At 30.8% G+C, this 21,549-nt stretch overlaps 1 protein-coding gene across 1 annotated transcript in view; it reads left to right on the top strand.

The window, feature by feature from the left end:
- The window catches only part of Rab8 (RAS oncogene family member Rab8), a 44,282-nt gene extending 23,789 nt beyond the window's left edge, over positions 1–20,493 (top strand). Inside the window, exons 3-5 of the mRNA XM_075366245.1 lie at positions 11,095–11,299; positions 13,304–13,444; positions 19,509–20,493. Of these exons, the coding sequence (XP_075222360.1) occupies positions 11,095–11,299; positions 13,304–13,444; positions 19,509–19,604 (442 nt within the window). The 3' untranslated portion in view covers positions 19,605–20,493. The remainder of the gene's footprint in view (positions 1–11,094; positions 11,300–13,303; positions 13,445–19,508) is intronic.
- Positions 20,494–21,549: the final 1,056 nt, after the last annotated feature.

The following is a 21,549-nucleotide window of genomic DNA, read 5'->3' as shown; positions in this document are numbered from 1 at the left end:
TAAATTCATTAGCACCAAAACTGAAACTAATGAAATACTAAAGTTTATAATTCGACTTACTACAGATTTTAAAATCAGATTTGAACTACAATTTAGTACAACTTATGCAGGAAAGAATTAGTCAGTGACATTCCACCTACAGGTCAAAGCTGAGCAAGCCTGTCCAGAGATGCTCAAATCAATCACTCTTGCATCTGAATGTGTGAATAAATTTTTATTTTTAGAGCCAGACCTAGTTAGGAATTTCTGTATTTCAGAAAAGACACCCTTCCACAGTGCATCAGCTCAGCTTCAACCAGCTTACCATTTCAGGTATAGCAGTTCTGCCAAGAGCAACCTGACCTGGCCTTGGATCACCTGCTTCCTGCAGTGAAGATACCAAGGTCTATCCTATTAATGATAGTATAGTGACTCCTTCTTCAAGCCATTATGATTGAAATAAGATGAAGATCTTTTTTAAATTTAAATCTAAATTTAAAAATTTTTTAAATTAGTAGCTAGTGCACATGCCGCCTCATACGATTTTGTACAAAATACAGAAATCACACCCAACAATGCTTTACGATGTATACTTTGCATCCTTTGAAGATTCTTGCACCTTTCCAAAGCCTTTCCACAGACCGAGACCGCATAATAATGCAGACTACTGTCATAATAAGTTTTCTTTTGGATGTATTAGGTGCAATCTGTGATGACATGATCCGCCTCAAGGTCACCAGATTGCTCTCAGCCTTGTTACAACTGGCCAGAATGTGTTCATTGAATCTACCAGGTTTATCAGTAACAACTCCTAGATACTTGACAGTGCTTTTGGAGTCAAGGTGTTGGTCTCCAGTCATCAGATTAATGCGGCCTATCCTCATCTTCTCAGTTAATGTTATGTATTCAGACTTCTTTGGGACGATTTTTACTCTGTGTTTCTTCATCCGGTTACCAATTGTTTATAAGGCCTCGTTTCCTTGATCTTGTAGTTCTATTTCCGTTTTACCATGAACCAAAATAGCAATATCATCTGCATAAGCAAAGAGTACTATGTGTTCAGGTTGATGTATGCTCAGAACTGTCAAAGACAATGTTCCAGAGAAGGGTCCCCAACACAGTCTGTGGAACCTCCACCAGATATCTGGAAACATTGAATCCCATCCTGTGTCTCTGCTCTAATCAATCTGTCTTGCAGTTATTCACTGACTTACCTCAGAAGCTATCTGGAAACATTGACTCCCTTCCTGTGTCTCTGCTCTAATCAATCTGTCTTGCAGTTCACTGACTTACCTCAGAAGCTATTTACTGATGCCTTTCATCTCTAATGTCTCCATAATCACATGCCATGGTACAATGCCAAAAGCATTACAGTCATCGATTAAAATCAACATTGGCATCTGCCTTGCCCTCCAAGCCTCCATTCTCTCTGTAGCCACCCAACCCAATACTCTTCTTGAAACTACCTGGGTGGTAGAACAGCCCTTCCAAAAACCGTATTGATTATCATTTAATCCAATGCTGCTATTTAGTTCTTTAATGATATGATATGTCAGCATAGGTTCCACAGCTTTACCCATCCATTCAGTAGACACAGAGGACATAGCTATCAGCCTGATCTTCACTTCTGGGTTTAGGTAGAAGACCAAGCGGGCCGTTATCGAGCAAGACGGGAAGATCCTGTTTTCTAGACATTGGTTAACCATCTCAACCAAATCCCCAGGGATTTGTTTCATCAATTCTTTTAGGACCTGGGCCTTGCTTCTTATCTAATTTATTGACAGCTTTAGTAACCTCAGCTAATGTAAAACATCTTCTCAAAATCACAAGGGCTTGAAAGCACCCTCTCACCCAAAATGTCGAACCACTTTATTCCTGGTTCTCTCATATGTCAGGACAGGCAGGTGCCTCCCAAACTGTTTGGTAACTATCTGAAATGCCTGCCCCCAGGGGTCATTGTCCAAGTCTGCACATAATTCTTGCCCTCTATAGTTTTTGGCCCCCTTTAGTATCTTTCTATGCTCTGTATGCTGTAGTGCAGCAAACTCATATCCCTCCCTAGAGTTATGATAAAGACATTGTTTTAATCCTTTATAACGCTGGAGCTCCCTTCTGAGTTGAGCTATCCGTGGCATCCACCAGTATGCAGCTTTATACTCTGTTCACCCAGGTGGAAGAGTGGTGATCTCCTGTATAATAGTGTCTTGGAGTACTTTGGGTGTGAGCTGAAGGCCTTCTCTAATTTTAGTGCCTACCTTTGTTGTCACCAAATCTGACTGGCAGTTAGAAAGTCTACGGGGTTGCTGATGATCCCTCAAAAAAATAAGTAGAATCACAGATCTCAAGTATTGTCACCAAATGATCACTGCCTGTTGCATCGTTTAACACTCTCCATGTACACAGATCTTGACTCCAACCACAATCCAGTTTAGTGAGTCCAACACAGAACTATGGCCTCTCGCCTCATAAGTTGAGGTGTCATCATTGATACAGTATAAGCTTAATGAGTGTATCATTTTGATTAGAAGTTCTCCTCCCCGGTTAGTGTCTCCCTGTCTTGATGGATTTACAGTTGAAATCACCCGTTAGTATTATTTCCTTGGTTGCTCTGATATTAACATCCTGTAGCCTACTCACAAAACTCTCATAGTCTAGCAGTTCGCAATAAGGTGAAATATAAGCACCCACCAGTACAACACTTGCCAATTCAATTGCCGTTACTCCACTCTCCCTGTCTAAAAGCTGCCAACTGTCTGTGACTGATCCTTTGTATCACTATGCCACCCTTTCTATCCATAGTCAAACCATTTCTAGCTACGAAAATCCGATTAGGCTTGGTCATAACAAGAATATCAACACCATACTTCTTCGCAATCTCTCCCACCAGGTCATGGGAGACCTGTTTGCATTGATTAACATCAGCTTAATCATTACGAGTTTTTTTTTGCATGCTGCACCTCTTGTGCGGTGTTCTCCACCACCACAGTCTAAACATTTAGTAGGCTCCCACTAGCCTTATGGTCTTTACCACAGCAATTGTAGCAGAGGTTACTTCTGTTTGGTCCATTACACTTACAAGGTCCTTACAAGGCCTGTACAAGATCCATCCGATCCTTATATGCTCCTCAATGATTTGCCTTGCAGCTTGATAAGTTGTAATGACCGTGACATTGCGCGTCTCACCAAAGGCTGGTCTGAAGGAACTAATGCGAAACTTCTCAGCATTACCTAAAGTGTGGGAAATGGCATCTCTCACCTCCTGTTCATTGGTGTCAGTGTCTACGTCTCTAATATGTCTCGAGGCGGAAGAAGGGCCTTCTTCCACCTTGACACTTAATGTCTTATCTGTAGATTTGCAGCCTTACTTCTTAAAACTGTAGTGAACTTTTCAGCATTCTGTGAAACCTTGATGCAAATATGCAGTTCATCATTATTGCTTTTCCTTAGGGAAAGGACTTTGCCAGCTTCTTCTCGAGAAACCACTGCCTTCATCATTCATAACAGGTTGGCATAAGATTTTCCCGCACCATTCACAACTGTTCTGCTATCAATGACAGGTGGAGTAGATTTCCTTTTGTTGGACGATTCAAAGGTTGTCTTCGGTTGTACCACTTTTGGCTGAGATGTCACTGTTTTAACCATCTCATCATGATCATGCAGCGAGTAGATTAACATTTTCCTTTTCGAGGTAACATTAATACCTCCTGCTGGTAGAACAAACACCAAAATTTTGAGCTTTTCAAAACTTTCCTGACTGCCCGTAATGTTACAGTTAGTGAATTAATATCACCATGATTAGAGTCATAATAAACTTATAACAGCTATTCTGAACAACTGAACAACAATTAGGTCCTTACCTATGATGTCAGAAACATCTTGAACAATGTTACCAGGCTTAATCATTGTCTCTAGTAGTGCACCTTCTTGCGGGGCCTGCAACCAAGACAGGTCTTAAAAGTAACATCTAACATCTGCTTCTTTAAATAAATCTTTAATCAGATTAACCCTCTGCATGACTTGTACTGGCCACCTGTGAGGGATCAGACCAAGTAATTCTTCATCAGACACATCTGTCGAAAGGATTTTGTCCATTTTGTACTCCCTAGGACCCTCTGTGAAACCTGTGAAATTCTGCCTATTGATGGTGAAAGCTCCATAAGTGCCATAAGACCAGTATTAATTGCTACCAGGTGTTTTTCATGCTGGACAATTTATCTGCAATCCCTGTCCTAGATGTTGCCTCAAGGTGTATATTGCCAAAGTCATTTTGTTTGTTAATTCCTCCAACCTAAAGAAGCAGGATCTTCCACTTCTGATGGCATTGGTGGCTTGACATGCTTCTTGCCTTTCATCTCCGGTTTTTTAGGAGGTGCATTCGATGTACCAGACACTTCTGAAGTACCTGGCTTACCAGATGTACTTTCTTCTGTTGGTCCTGAGAGCGGTAGTGATCTGCACCTCTGCATTTTGGGTCTATTTTGATGTGGGCTAGATTTTGTATCCATTGATACCCCAAATGACTTTTTTAAGGGGGGGCAAGGGTTCAAAAATTTGGGAGGGAGGGAGTCAGACAGGAAAGGTCCTGGTTCCGATAGAACTGGGAGGGTTTGGTTAGTAGGGTGAAGGGTTGAGGAGAAATAAAGGAAAAAAGGATTCCCCTTATAACAGACTTGAGGATTTGTAAAGTATCGTTCACCTCTGTAAAATATTGCAAAATTTTCCAAGTCCTTGTATACATTATATTGTATCCTGCCCAAACTTGTAACAGCCACAGTTGTTAAATTCTCAACCTTATTGCAGTAGGCAATAAGGTTGATCTCAAAAAAAAACCTTAATAAAAATTTGTCCGATATTCAAAACTTACACAATTTCACATACATGTCTGTAAAAAATTAACCAATTGATGTTTGTCTTCCAAATCAGTAAAAATCACCAAAAAAACCAACAGAAACTTGAAAAAATCACAGAGCACCAAATAACATGTCTTCACTCTATGAGTTCCAGCATTCAGCTAATATTTTAACCCGGTAAAGACAAAGCAAATCCCTCAACCTAGTGCCCTATCTCTTTGACAAATGTTTTCTGTAAAGTGATAGAAAGAATGGTGAACCGCAGGCCCACACGGTACTTAGAGAAACATGGTCCTTCTATGTCTAGATCAATGCGGTTTCCTCCAAGGATGTTTTTCCATTGACTATTTAGAATCACTGGAAGCAAATTCTGAACATCCTTAAAGAATGGGGAGTCAAGGGCTGTATGCTTGCCAGAGGTTTCCTAAACGACCAAACTTTCTGTGTTCGTGTTGGAGATTCCTTATCAGGTAGCGTCACTTTGTAGGATGGAGTCCCTCAAGGAAGTTAAGTGATACCTTGTTCGCTATAGCCATCAATAGTATTACTGATTGTGTGTATCCACCTGTTTCATGTTCGTTGTTTGTTGAGTTTTTGCCATATATATTACATCCTGTCAACAGCCACAGTAGAGAGACTACTACAGAACACAATATCTTACCTTCAGGATTGGTTCAAGGTGACCAGCTTCACATTTTCACCTGAAGAAACAAAATGTGTAGTTTTTTCTCGCTTGTGGGCTCCTTTTATACCACAAATCTTTCTGATCAAATTGCTGTCTCTCATGATATTAAGTTTTTAGGTTTGTTTTTTTGACAACCGTCTTATGTGGGTCAATCACATTAAACAAAAACAAAATGTTCCAAACTGCTAGATATGCTGCGAGTTCTTAGCAATACCAGTTAGGGAGCTGACAGGTCATGTATGTTGTGATTTTATTATTCCTTAGTTTGTTCCCGCTTAGATTATCGTTGTATTGCCTACTCTTCAGCGTGTAATACCACGCTAAAGATATTAGATTCTGTACATTATGCTTTTCTCTGTCTTGCTGCATGTGCATTTAGATCAAGCCCTGTTACTAGCATATTTATTGACTGCGGTGAACCATCATTTGTGTAGACATGACCAACTTCCAACATGTTACTTTATCCATCTTAAAGGGCAACTGAATCACCTGGCTTTTACCGCACTTCTTGCAAATCCTAATTTACAAAGATATGAAGACCATCCATGTGATACTGCACCTGTGGGTGTACATACCCGGCAGGTACTACAGCTTTTAAATGTCAACATACCTTCTATTTTTCCAATGTATCATTCTTCATATTCTCCATGGAGAATCAATCTTATAAATTTTTTGATCTTTCCATATTCAACAAACAATCAATACCACTTATCATCTTTCAGCAAAGTTTTTGCCATATTTTCTCCAAAATAAACCCAGACGCAATTGTATACAGAGACGGATCGAAACAGAATGATACCATTGGATGCACATTTACTCTTAATAGCAAAATCTACTTGTTTGGTCTGCCTAATATTACAGATATATTTACTGCTGAACTGTATGCTATTAATAAGGCATTGATTATCGTTAACCCAAAATACCATCATATCCTATTTGTAACGACTCATGTTGTGCACTCCAAGCTTTAGAAGATTTTTGCTCTAGACATCCTTTGGTCACTGAAATTTACAACACAGTCATCGATTTGAACCGTTGTAACACTCAAGTGAGTTTCTGTTGGATCCCTAGCCATGTAGGAATTGTGGGCAATGAACACGCTGATTCCGCTGCTAAAGATGCATGTAGTCAACCTTCTTTCACCAATTGTGTTACTGCATGCGATTTTATCAATTATGTAAAACATGCTCTTTGAGCAAAGCGGCAAGGTGACTGGACGACCACAATGGATAATAAACTCCGATACATTAAAAAAAACACTGTGTTCCCATGGGACTTGTCTTTCAGAAAACTCCGTCAAGAGGAACCAGAGTCACACATGGATATCTAATGTCAAAAGTAAATGCACCAGTATGCGTACGATGCAACTGCTGTTTGACTGTGTGCCACATCCTTATGGATTGCATTTGTTATGCGGCCTTGCATCATAAATTTAAATTGTCCAGGAACATTTTTCAACAAATGGGCGATGATAAAGAAATTTTGGTCTGGGTGTTTTTATTTCTTAGAACTATTAGTATTTTATACACTTTTTAATAGTGGTTTTTTTTTTTTTACTGTTATGTGTTTCATTTAAAAATTTTTATTTTCTTCTGTTATCCGAGAAGAAACCAAGCCCTTTACTTTACTCTCTGAGTTCGTTAAATTTATTTTAATTTTATTATATATATAAATAAAACTTAAAAATAACTATATATATATATATATATATAGTTATTTTTAAGTTTTTATATATCAGTATTATTTTTTATTTTTATATATCAGTAAAAAGATTAAATATAACTACTTACTACTACTAACTATATATATATATATATATAGTTGTTTTTAGTTTAATTTTTTTATCTGTAATAGTAGTTATATTTAATCATTTTACTGATATTAGTTTTTAGTTTTTTAGTGATGTTTTATTTGTCCTATTAGTTTTTAAGTTTTACCTTTTTATCTTCTAGTTTTTTACCTAGATTTAGTTTATGCTAATTTTTTTAGTCAGAGATAACTCTGTTATCAGAGCCCTTTACACCCCTATTGGACTTTATTAATTTATTTTTATTTTTCTTAAATTTTACATTTTTAGTTGAACACTTATTTTTAATTTTACTTTTACGGCTGTGGATACTATAGTTCAACCAAATTACATCTAGAGAAAAAAAAATTGTTATCTGGACTTTTATAAGTGGAAATGGTAAACAGGCTTATAATGAATGTAAAAAAAATAAATGTGTGAGTGGAGGTGGTGAGGGATGATTTGGGAGGTTGGAAAAAAATTTTGCAATACAAAAGTTTTAGATCATACAAAAATTTACAACTTTTGTAGAGGTCAGTTTCTATCATAACCTCAAAATTTCCGAGAAAATTGTGAAGAATCTTTTATTTTTTTTGTTTTTTATTTTTCATTTCCACAAAAATAATATAATTTTGAAGAAACTTGGTGAAAGTATACCTTTCTGTGTCTTAAATAACCACAAGTTTTTTGATGTCAACTTTCGTTGGAAATTGCAATAATACCATTTTTCACCCCTTTTCAACCCCTCAAATTAAAATTTGTTTGGTGTAATTTTTTATTTGATAATTAAGAATGTTTTTATTATTTCAGATAAACTATACTTTTTTTTTACTTCAAATAACCATATTTTATCTGCTTACTCATAATGCTTGAAATGGTAATAAAAGTTATTAGAACATTGTAGTGAAAGAGAAATAATCAGACCAAACAGATTTAGACATGATAGTCTTGTTGACCTGATTTGTAAATCTAGACTTGAAATCAGTTTATAAATAGGCTTGATTGACTAAACAACACTTGGAACAAAACCTGTCTAAAATATTTATTAGGTGTTAATTTTAAAATATAAGTTGTTCACTTATCTACAAACAATTGATAGGACTCAGATGCAAACATTGTTACAAAATTATTAGTAATTTATTAGATGTATTTAATGAGTGAAAACCCACTATACCAAATGCACTTAACTAATTCACCTGTGTCTAAACCTCTCTCTTGTACATCAAATCTTTGCATCTTGCTGACAAAAAGTTAGCAGCTAGCTTATATTTAGGTATAAGTGAAAAATAAATAAACAGAATAACTTAATGTAGTGATATAAGTCATTAATTTCCGATAAAAATATGTTCAAAAATGTTTCAATTTCTGTCAGCCTCTGTTTAAGAACAGTTTGAAATAATCTACTGAAATTTTATCTATGTTTAATCCCATCACATTCTATGAATTAAATAAATGTTATATTTTTAAGTTTTCAAACCATTGGCCATTACATGTTTTGGAATTTCTAATAATTTGGTGATTATTAGTACACCCCAACTTATTCTGATTTTTTTAATTTTTAGATTAAATATAACATCGAAATGATGTTTGATGGATTTAAATATGATCTCAAAATACTAAATTAATGTGATAATGATAAAGCATGTTGATTTTCCACAATCAAAACACAAAACCACTCTTATTCTTGAGCCAGTTTTTTTGTTTCTTTTGCATAAAAAACTTGCTTATCAATAAGCTATCAGTAATCACTAGTTGCTATTGTAAAAATTATTTTTTTTATAAGCTTATATTAACTAAAAATAAGTATAAGTATTACATTTTTTATTTATGTATTACAGATTATTTATTTGTTTATTCTCTGCCTGGTAATTACAGGCCTTTGTCCAGTTATAGCTATCCTACTCCTTTTTTTTTTAATAATTAATAAATTTGTAGTAAGTGAAAGATATGAAATCTGGCTAGGAGTCGGAACACCATTTGGATAAAAAGTAGAGTCTACAATTTTACTAAAATAGGTCATGATTTGTATAATTAACAAAATAAATAAACACAAAAGATAAATATTAAAAATTAAAAAAACATGACTGCCGTAAAAAAAAATTGCTAACAAACATTGCTCCTTTTTGTTCTGGTTTGGTTCCATCATGATTTTGTATTATACTAGCAAATACCCTGTTTGAATTTTGAAAATCAGAAGATTGGTTGCGAAGATAAACAACATTTCTGAATAACTGTGATCTGTTAGATCAAGAGTGTACCTGTCTTTTTTCTCTTTAGGCTCCGGAACCACTGTAAGGTATTACTGAATGAGGATGATATGTATGAATGTAAATAAAGTGTAGTCTTGTACAGTCTCAGATTGATCATTCCTGAGATGTATACTTAATTGAAACCCAACCGTCAAAGAACACTGGTATGATTTAGTATTCAAAATCAAGAGTGTACCTGATACATGCAAAAAGTTAGCCTTCAACTAACAAATACCTAATTGGAATTTTGAAAATCGGACAATTGTTTGCAGAGATATAAGAGCACCTCATAGAACTTCCCACAACAACGCTCCAAGGGTACCCTGTTTGTTTACCAATTGGTGATGTTTGGTTTAGCCTTGCACGAGGTGCTTGCATTACCTCACCACTAGCCTCATACATAGTCTTCCATGGGAAGCCCAGTATTAAACAGAAATTTTTTTAATCTATTTAATATTACTTAATGTAAATTTAATTCTATTATTTTTGTAATATTATTCATTCAACTGATTAAATCATTCAGTTCAAACCCAGCCCACACACAATGATAGAGGCTTGTAATCCTCTACCATTAAAGTTTGTGCTTAAACCAGCAAAATAAATATATGTATATGTGTTTTTATATATACATTCATTTATTTATATAGCCTATGACACTTGTGGTAACATAAGGATTCCAACGCGGAATCATACATCTAAATTGGTTCAGTTGTTGAGCTGCTATGGTGGAACAAAGATACACACATACATCCTAAAAACATGTCATTTTTGGGTAGGCATGTAATCAAATATAGATAAATTTTTTTTGGTGTTTTCTATCGTTTCTATATTTTTTTTACAAAATATTTTACTTTTAAAACTATTTTTAAATAGTGACTTTAACTTCAATGCATATTCAACATCAACATAAGATTATTGTATTTGCTCAAAAACTGCTGCTGTTGTTTGAATATTATTATATACTTGCTATATTCTGCAGTATACTTAATCCTTTGCCTGATATTTTTGTTTTGTAAACAGATTCCTACAAGTTCTTCTTCCTTATAACTTTCCCTCTTTGATTTTGCTCTACTTCTATTATTTGAAATAATATCTGAGTATTTGAGTATTAAGAATAAGTGCTTAAATTTTATTTGATAAGATGTAATTTGACTGGACTAATTGTTACAAAGATATTAATGATAAAAAATTGAACGGTTTTCATTTTAGAATTATTGAAGTATTAAAACATTAGACAATTGAAATTTAGTAGAATATTTCAATCTATAAGGATCTCTGCATATAAAATATTAAACTGCAAGTAGTTTGGAAACAAAGCATTTTCAGACATGTTATGAGAACTTCTTTCTTTAATTATTCGATCAAGTTTAAGCTGTAATATTGTTTATTTATTCCAAGAAAAAAATTAAGTGTTCAATGCACTATCCTATAATTAATTTTTGGACCTTTTATATGCAATTATATACATATTTAATGTATTTTATCATGTATCTAATAATTTGAAATATTAAATTTTATTAATTTATAAAAATAATTGTTTTACAGGGATACAGCTGGCCAAGAAAGATTCCGCACGATAACAACGGCATATTATAGAGGAGCAATGGGCATAATGCTTGTTTATGATATTACGAATGAAAAGAGTTTTGAAAACATTAAAAACTGGATTCGAAATATTGAAGAAAATGCTTCGGCTGATGTTGAAAAAATGCTACTTGGAAACAAATGCGAAATGAATGAAAAAAGACAGGTAATTATGATCAATTTAATATGCTGAGATAATTAATTAATTATAATTGTTACAATCAGTCTTAAAAATGGAAAATTGTGAATTTTCTCAATTGAAATTGTACTTTACCATAATGGGTAATTCTTATATGTTAAATGCAACAATTTTCTTTGTTATTTGAGGCATTTTTCAATATTTATGAAATTTTCAAAACAAAGAGTTTGATATGTCCCTGAAGAGTATACCGAATAGCTCCACTCCACATTAATGAAACCTTTAATTAAAATTTCAAGACCAAAATTTTAACCATCTTCCTACACCCTGGGTTTGGCATCAAGTGAAAGCTACTTCATCAAGGTACGGCTGACTATCCTGAAGCGAGTTCTTTGTCAAAGGTTTGGAAAAACCAGAGTTATAGTACAAAGAGTCCCTACTCTTTGTACTGTGGTGACAGTCATACAGGTATATGGTATCTTACATATTTATAATTTAATCTTTTTTTGCCGACCAATTGGAATAGACCTCACATAAATAGTTTGTCAGTGATGAATTCAAAAAAAAAATTTTTCTTACCAAAAACATTTAGTTTAAAATGAAATATCATTGGCAGTTGTTTAAGAATAATTGTGAAACATGTGGTTTCTAGTAAAAAATGTTTGAAATGAATTTAGTAGGAGTGGAGGAGCATAGATTTGCCGTCACACTGTCGATTAATGAAATTAAAAATTATCATATAATTAAAGCTTTGTCTTGGTCTTCTGGATGATCTTTATTCAACAGGAACTGCTTTAAATGTTCATATTTTCCTCTGAACTTCATATTCAGAGGAAAATTGAGCGTTATTGGAGCTCTTAAGAGAAATGAGGCATCAAGGATGTATAATCATTTTGTTCTTAAATTTGAATCATAAATTTGAAACAGGCATATAATTAAGTTAATTGCATGTGAAATGCAATGCTGGTTATGTTCCCAAATCAGTTGATAAAATTGACTAAATTTTATGTGGATATTTCATAATTGTTGGCATCTCATAAGCATTTGTTTTATGTAATATTGTCAGTTATGTGTTTTACTGTGGTTATATTAGTTTTGTTCCTTTGAAGTGGTTAATATAAATATTACAGAGTGTTGCAACACAGGTAGAGAGAGAATTTAAGTCTTAACATTAAATGATATTGAAGAGAGAAGTTGAGTTATGCTTGACCTTTGATTGAAAATTGCTACTGAGACTTGTAGTATAGAAGTGCATAAAAAGGAGAATAAATATATTGAATTATGCTGGCATATTATTAATTTAGATTGGAAACAATTTGTTATAAATGGTGCAGTGTTTTAAATACTTAAGAAATATTATGTATATTATTATTTATTATATAAGTATTATGAAATATATAATAGAGTTATATATAAATATATAACAGAATAAATGAAAAAAATATAATTTTTTTTTATTGCTTTAAATAAGTTATATATATTATAATATTCTAGATCTTTTCATCTGTGATTATGAAACTTTACATGATTCAAAAAGGCAGTTGGCTAGAAATGAAAAAAAATGAAAGGCTAGATAAAATTAGAATTTCTTATTAAGATATGATCTCTTGTTAAGCATGTATGGATTATGAGTATTGTTTGAAATTATTGGCCAGGATGTTATAGCACATTAAAAGATCTGAAAAGCGATGTGATGTCACGTGTAATGCATTTCTTTTTTTGAAGACCATGTGGATGGTTAAAGCAAAGGTTGTTTAATAATGTAATTTAAATTATTATCTGGTAGCCATTTTCTATCAATTTTTATTTTGTTTACAGAAAACAATGTGCAGTAGATAAGTGGCAGACATTTCTCTTCCTTTAAAAATTTTGTGTGAAATATTTTTACTTTTATTTCATCTTTTCTTTGTTCTATATATGTTTTTGTATTTTGCTAAACTACTATACTATATCTGTATCTTATATATTGTTGTTTTTGTGAAATTTTATCATAAATTTTGAATAAAGTGTATTTTGTTTTGAAAATTACAGGTAACTAGGGAGAGAGGGGAACAATTAGCAATAGAGTATAGTATAAAATTCATGGAGACTAGTGCGAAAGCATCTATAAATGTTGAGGAAGCGTTTTATACATTGGCAAGAGACATAAAAACGAAAACTGAAAAGAAACTGGTAATTTAAAAATTTGTTTAATATTATTTTAAGTTTTGTTATTGGTATTTTATAATCAAATTCATTGGTTCAGAGCTGTATACTGTATAGACTATAGAGTAATTCTGCTCTTAGACCAGTTCACAACAGTTATACTGTCAATGTACATTGGGATTATATAGTTTTATTTAGAAAATTTAACAATAGTAATATATTCATAAATGCTTTAGCGATCATTAGCTTTTAATTATGTACAAAGTTAAGATTCTTGGACTTCTTGAATTTTTTTACTAGTACTTTGCATGTCTGATAGGTGTTGACATCACTTTTGAGTACAGTTGGTTTTAAGAGTGTTGTCCATTTTATAAGTATGAATTACTCATTTTTAATGCTGGAAAGGAATTTGTAATCATAATTGAATAGGTAAGAGAAAACTGAAGTAAGCATTCTGAAGAGTCGCTTTTGATCAATGAGCCAAATGAGGTATGACAAAAAAAATTGGACCATGGAAACTGATTTATTTTTGTGATTCATGACAGTAGAAATAGAAGCAGAGCGTCTATCAGCAGTAACAATTGAGGTATGTGCCTAACTAATACATTCACCAAATATTACTCTGTGGAGGAAAATAAATTTGTGAGTCCCTTTGTGCAATATTAGCAACTTAGCTGACAACTGTTGCTGTACCAGTAGAACTTCATAAAAATGATTGATTATATGGACTTCAAGTATCAACCCTCATGAACAAACAAAACTCACAACATAATATTCGTTTGTGATTTGTTGTATTGAATGTGATTTGATGATTGCTTCTATTGATATTACATTTACTATCAGAATGAGTACATATACTAATAGTCTACTGTTAATGATATTCCATTCAACACAACCAATTCTAAAATTAAAACAAAATTAGAAGAACATGTATTTGAAGAAACAGATTGTTTTTTTCCTACCGCATACTGAAGAGGTAGACTGTAAATGTATGAATCTTGATGTTCAACATTTTTTATTGCATCAGGATACTTTCCTGATAATGCAGTGAAACATGTACTAGAAAATCTTCCTATGGCAAACATAGGTAACGATAATAAAAGTTATATGTATATTTTATGTTAAAAAAATGAAATGTATATACACCATATGATAAAAAATGCTGATCAAAAAGTTAATCCTAATATTTATTGAAAATGGTTAGTAAATTTTCAATCCTCCAGTGGATTGAATGTATCACCTTTCATCATGTACCCCTTTTAAACGAGTTATAAGTTTTGAATCTTTAGGTGCTACTAAAGCCATGGTCCTACAAGTTCGTAGAGGAGAACCTTAGAAAATCAGTAGTAAAAAAAGTTTCCAATTTTATATTCAGATATATAATGTAAGCATTCACATATATATTATTTTAATAATCAAACATGTGCCCTTGTTTGTTACCTCACTTCTACCTTTCTCTTTTTTTAACAGCTTCTTCAGATTTCATGAGAAAAAGAATAAAAATGTTTATTTAATGTGGAAAAAGTACATTTTTTAATGAAAAATAGAGATTACAAACACCAATAAACAATAAACACCTCATACGTTATGTTATTAAAAGTTGTATATAATATACATCATTCGTTCTCAAGAGTGGGCGATAATGTACACTTGTGGGCACTGGAGGCCTTCAGAGGGGCGGTAGAAGGCCCACAGAAAATTGGGGAGGTCTAGGAAGGTGATAGCTGATTAAAAAAAAAAGAGCAAAAATCGTTTTCCTTATATTTGTAACTAAATGTAAAGTAAAATGTAAGTTTCAACTCAGAAATAGGAAATGCCACATTTAAAATCAATAATTGCAATTGATGTTTTTAAGAGCGCATCTTAAAAACAGCAGTTGCAATTATTTTTAACAGGTGGTAAGTTTAAAAATTTTGGGGGCACTAGAAAATTTCTGGGGCGAAAAGTTTCAGAATCAGTGATTTACATTAACATTAATTAGATGAGATTTGCGAGTGTAGGTAATGTTATGTTGATATACATATAATTTGTCAGTAAACAAAGTCAACATGATCTAAACAAACAATCTATGCTCGCTTCGCTTCCTAACAAACATATTTTTGTTTAATACAATGTAGTATGTTAGTGCACTGTCTTTTGACAAAGAAATTGCATAAAAAAAAGCTGTGGTGCGATGACAAACAAGTACTCAAATATTTTTTGTATTCCAAAGAAAAGTCACTGAGTCTTGTTTTTTAAGTGCATGATATTTAATTCCATATCTAATCGAATGTGTCCACTGCACCTTTTTTGAAGAACTGTTGAAAAGTACATTTATTATTTCTGCAAAATCAAGTCATGTACAAGTGGAAAAAGTAACATTACTTGTAACATTATGGTTTTTGAAAAAAGATCATGTGTTCACTAATTTTGGAAATTGAAATAATTAAATTCAGGTAAAAGTCTTAAGACTAAATATTGTAAATATATTACTGTAACATTCATAAGGAAAAATACTAATTGTTTTCTACAAAGCCAAATGGGCAAGTGTATATTTAAAAAATAATTAGATGTAAAGTAGTTGGAGTGTAAAACAAAAAAACTTTTGTAGAAGCTAATGTTTCCTCATAAACTTAAAAATCAGAGATCAGATATGTAAATGACAATGGCATTCTAAATATGAACTGAAGATACTAAAAGTAATCTGCAAAGTAGTAAAGGAGAATCTGTATAAATTGAAGCAAACTTATAAATGTGTTATTAGATTTACAAAATTTTATTAGCTTTTCAGAATATTTGTTTGCCTAAGATTTTAATTATTTTTTTAGCATATTTCTTTATGTCTGTTAAATTGTATTCAGTTGTTTATTGCATATTATATATTATAGTTGGCAAACAAAATATTTGTATTTATTTTGCTTTGAAAGTATGTGTGCACATACTTGTGTGTGTATGTATGTGTGTGTGAGTGTATTATATGTGCTTGTAAATGTTTTAATATCCATTTTTAAATAATAAGGTTAATATTTTATAGGATTAACCTGACTGTATTATTTTTGTATTGTAGAAAACGTTTTTGTATTCTGTTGTTAATAGACTATAATAATGAACAATAAAATGTTATCTTACTATTAAAGTTCTCTAATAAAAATATATATGTTCTATATTTCTTTTTTGAAATATTTTCTTTCTAATGCTGTTTGTTTTTCTATTTCTTCCATAAATGTTGGGACTGCTGTTATAGAAGGTAATTTATTCATTTGTTGTATGGTTCACAAATGCATCAGTGTTTTGTTGATTGAATGTATTTGTTTTTATTTTTTCTTACTCTTGCTTTCTAACCCACATTAATTGTGATCAGTAATTAAGTATTTAATTTTTTACTGCTCTATTTAAACTTATTTGTTTTGCGTTCATTTTTATACATTTATTTTTATCATACAATCCATGTTATTATAGCAGATTGTTATATATTGTATTATTATATTAACCATACTTTTGGGGTTAACCAAAGATGTGAGTTTAAGATGTGAGTTTGAATATAAGCCACATTTTGTATTAAATTTAACAGAAATTAAAAAGTTGCTTATATTTAAATAAAAATAATTGTTTATTATTATTTTCTTTTTTTTTAAATTTTAAATGATGTATGAAAAGTGCAGAACCAGTGTTTCATATAATGGATCTTGAATGGATAAAAAATTATGTTATTATTAATAAGTTTGAAACAATAAACAATAATAATAATAAATAAATGATAATGAATGAAATTTCTATGTTACTGATTGAAATTTTTAATAAAATTTGTCAGAAATTTTTAATAAATATTTTTTCAGTAGCATTTATCATGGTATTGCATATTCCTTTTTTGGTAGATGTTTGAATCTCATTGGATATAGCATTGTTTACAAACTTCTCTTATAGTAAACATTAATAGCATATGTTTCCATGACTTCCTAAACAGTCAATACCAGAACCTAATTTTTTACTTCTCAGTGACTTTTCAAAAAGTTGAAAAAAATTATATAATTTTACTGACATTGAACCCAAACTATCTTGAAGTTTCATTAGCATACATGTAAAAATACATCAATTTTATATTGAATATATATGAAATACTTTATATGCTGCATTAAAGATATTTATGTTATTAATATTTGCTATTAAAATATCAAAATTAATCGGAGGAAATTTATAAAACCAGCTTTAAAAATTTCTTTGAATATTTTTTAATGTAAAGTGGAATCATTGTAGCACTTTTTGTTGTTTTTAAAGTAGGATATTCAACGTAGGACAGGGATGGAATTACTTCATTAGATAGTGACATTTTTCAAAGTTATCACCAATTTTTGTCAGATTGTATTAAATTTTATGTTAAAATAAATTAGAAAACAAGGAAATACTCGAAGGATCAATTAAATAAATATTTTAACAATAGTGTGCTTTTTTGTTTTTAGATTTATTTTAATAACTGTTGCATAGATCTTTCTTTAGTATTTAATGTTGTTAATTTCATTACTTGTTATCCTATTAGGAAAGTTAATGAAATGGACCCCAAAACTCTAATTTCCCCATGACAAATAATTTAATTTATTTTCCCATTACTTTTCCATTCTTTTATTCAGCCCAATATGTTGCCTTCTATTCAATCAGATTCTTTTTTAACCCCTTTAAGTTTTCCTGCCTTCAAAGGATTTACTCCTGTGTTTTTTCAAGTGACCAGAACCAGGTAAGAAGTTCAAAAAATAGATAATTGTTTTTTAAACCAAAATTTAAAACTCAACCCGATCATTAATGTTTAGCAGCTCAGATGTAGAGTTTTGGTTTAGTCCAGTCAAACTAATTCAAACCTGGCTAAGACCAGTTAAAATTTTTAATCAAATTTTGGTTGTAAGCAACTCCGATATAGATTCAAGTTCTATCTCAGATTGATGAAAGTGGTTGTTGTAGTTTTCATTAGTCATTTTGTTTTAGGTAAATAAAAAAAAAAACAATACATGCTTTATATTTTTATGTTTATATCTGCTAGTATAAAAGCTTTTGTCTTTTATATTAAAATAGATATGACTTTTTTTTTTACTTAATTATATCTGTTGCTAAACCTTTTGACACAATTTCAATTGCATGAAGCCATATTCTCTTCAATTTTTCTCTTTATCTATGTTTTTCATCCACACCTGATATTTAAGTTCACTTTTTATAATAGTATTGTTTATATGTTGATAATCCATATATTGTTTTATTTTTTTATTGATTTATTACTACCTTACTTTACTGCATTTCATATAATAAACACAGTATTATCCATCACATATTTTGTTGGCATGATTTATCACCTTCAGCTTGAAAATATAAATGTGTGTGTGTGTGTTCAAAGTAATTATTAATGCTTGTATGCCTGTCATCATTGTGATCACATTTTGTTTAACTAATCACAATTTATTTCATGAGCATGAGTTTTTAATGTTAATACTTACTTATTTACATAAACATTCTTATGCTCACCAGTTTTCAAATGATAATAATAACAAAATATCATGAATATTATGTTGAATTACCTATATACCTAACTTTGTTGATACTCCAATATTTGATCCTTTGAATTTCTGCAGCAGAATAATTTGTCATCATCAAAAACCAAATTACAATTTAAAGTTCATAAGATTATTTATTCACTAAGCATTAATATGCAGTATACAATAAGGCTGATAATAATAATAATAATAATAATAAAATAATAAGACTAATAATCATAAGGGTGTACTATTATACTGAATTGCTTACTACTCATGTTGGAAAATAAGGATCCCAAAAATAAGTTAGGTAAAGTGTTTTAACAATTGACTATTTTACAACTTATTTTAAGATTGAAAATTATAATCTTACCTGTGAATAGTTTTTGCTCCAAGTTTTAAGCTCTTTTGGAAATTTTTTAGTTGCAGTTAACATAATTTCTGTAATCAATTTTTATCAAGGTGTGTATGTAAGATTCAGATTAATTAGTTAAAAAATTAAAATGATCCTTGCTTAAATTTGCTAATCTACATGTGTATATATTTATACATTTTTTACTAATTATTACGTCTTTTATTTTTTAATTTATTGTTCACAGGAAGCTAGCAATCCTCCAAAAGGTGGTCACCAATTAAAACCAATAGAACCGCACAGAAAGCCTCCGAATTGGTTGTCTCGTTGTACTTTACTCTGACCCTTCCCGCTAAACTTTTCCTTAATTTCTACTTCTACTTGTTCAACTTCAACAGTAATAACGGCGACGATCAGTGCTGTGCGAAAAAAGTGTCTTGACTCTGTTCCGAGATACACACTGTTTGTGTTTTGGTGTTCTGTATATTTAGACATCTTTTGCTTTGTGTCTTTATATGATAATATATAAATAATTAAATTAAATTAAATGATATGATATTAGTGAATAATTTAAATGTTCGTTCTATGAAATAGTGAGAGAGTGTGAATGAGAGAGAAAAATATGTATAAATATATACAGAGAAAGAGAAGAAATCATTAGGTGAATAATGAATAATTATTGTTACCTAATGAGTGGACTTGGTAAAAATGTATATGAATATTATTATAATAAAATAATTATACGGATGTTTTGCTATTCCGCTATTTTATCTCTACTTATACAGTATTTTATTTATAATTCTAGTAATTTTTATAAAAGCAGATCTTATTCAGTGATGATTAATCAATAATTGATTCTTGTCAGTTATCCTTTGAACTGAAAAATGATTGAACAAAATACTGTGATGAGGAAAAGTTTTTTTGTACATTTGTGTGATATTGTGTATTGACACACAATAAATGATTATATTCTTGATTAACTTTTGCTTATTCGTAATTTACCTTGTAGGTCTGTTATCTTTCTGTTAAAAAAATTAAATATTTGATGCAAACAGTAAATATTTGTTTTTTTTTCTTTTTAATATTTATCAATTATGTGTCAATATTTTTTAATTATAAAATGTAATTATATACCTCGTTATTATAAAAGAGAAGTAAGATCTTTACTGTATATCTTATTCAGAATTTGCTACTATTATATTATTATTAAAAATATATATTTTTTATTTTCATTTTGTTGCGTGTTTTTTTTTATCTGTTTCTTTTATTAATAAAATTTATTTACCTTTTTTCATGTGTTATACAGTTCGATTTTTTAATTTTTTTATTATCTTTCTTTATTTACCAGGAACTTTTACAAACTGCTGAACTGAATTTTAATGTTAATTATTACATTTTTCTTGTTGATAAAGAGAAGTAAGGCACAGTTATACTTTAAAAAATAAATATTAGCTTAAAATATAAGACATTTTAGACAGTTCTAAATTCATATAGTTAAATTATCCCTTAATCTATAATTCACATTACAGAACAGATCTGTTAATCTGAACATTTGGTTAATCAGGTAGGTTAGGAAATTCCTAACACCACTTTTTAAGCAAAAATAACTCCCTTGTGAGTGCTGAACACCCAGACCACTTATATTGTGCACTGGGAGAATACATTATCAAAAGTATATAATGTATTTTTGGAGAGTTTATTTTTCCACAAACATTTCATTAGGTGAACTTCCAACCTTATTAATAAGAGAGCCCATAGAATGAAAATAAAAAAAAAAATCTTATTAGAATAAAACATATTGTTTTTTGAATTTTATTATAGAAAATTTAATATAAGATACTATATTAAAAGTTATAAATAACATAACTATACTAAGAGATATTAAGGCTTCTTAGTTAACTTTTTGTTAATCCAGACCTTAGCTGATCTGAACCATGTGCAGTCCTTATAAAATTTCATGCTGCTAAGTTAGTGCTGTGTTTCTTTGGAGAAATATAATTTCTATGATCTACATATTGAATTTTCTGTACTTACTTTTTTTTATACATTAGTCTGTTACGTTTCCTTCCATTTTTATATATCATATTTTTTCTGAAGTTAATAACAAACATTATTGACATCTGCACTAGCAATCATGAGTTTTATCTGTCAGGCAAAGAAGTTTTTATTAAAATTAATCTTAAATATATTAATCCTTTTAGATATTATAACTGTACGTTATATAACATTTTAAAGTTTCCATATTTTCATTCTAAATATTTTTGCTGTTAGTAGGCAAGTAAGTCAAA

Source organism: Lycorma delicatula, chromosome 5 (assembly GCF_047948215.1).
Source record: "Lycorma delicatula isolate Av1 chromosome 5, ASM4794821v1, whole genome shotgun sequence".
NCBI classification, from domain to species: domain Eukaryota; kingdom Metazoa; phylum Arthropoda; class Insecta; order Hemiptera; family Fulgoridae; genus Lycorma; species Lycorma delicatula.
This window is presented reverse-complemented; position numbering and strand designations above follow the sequence as displayed.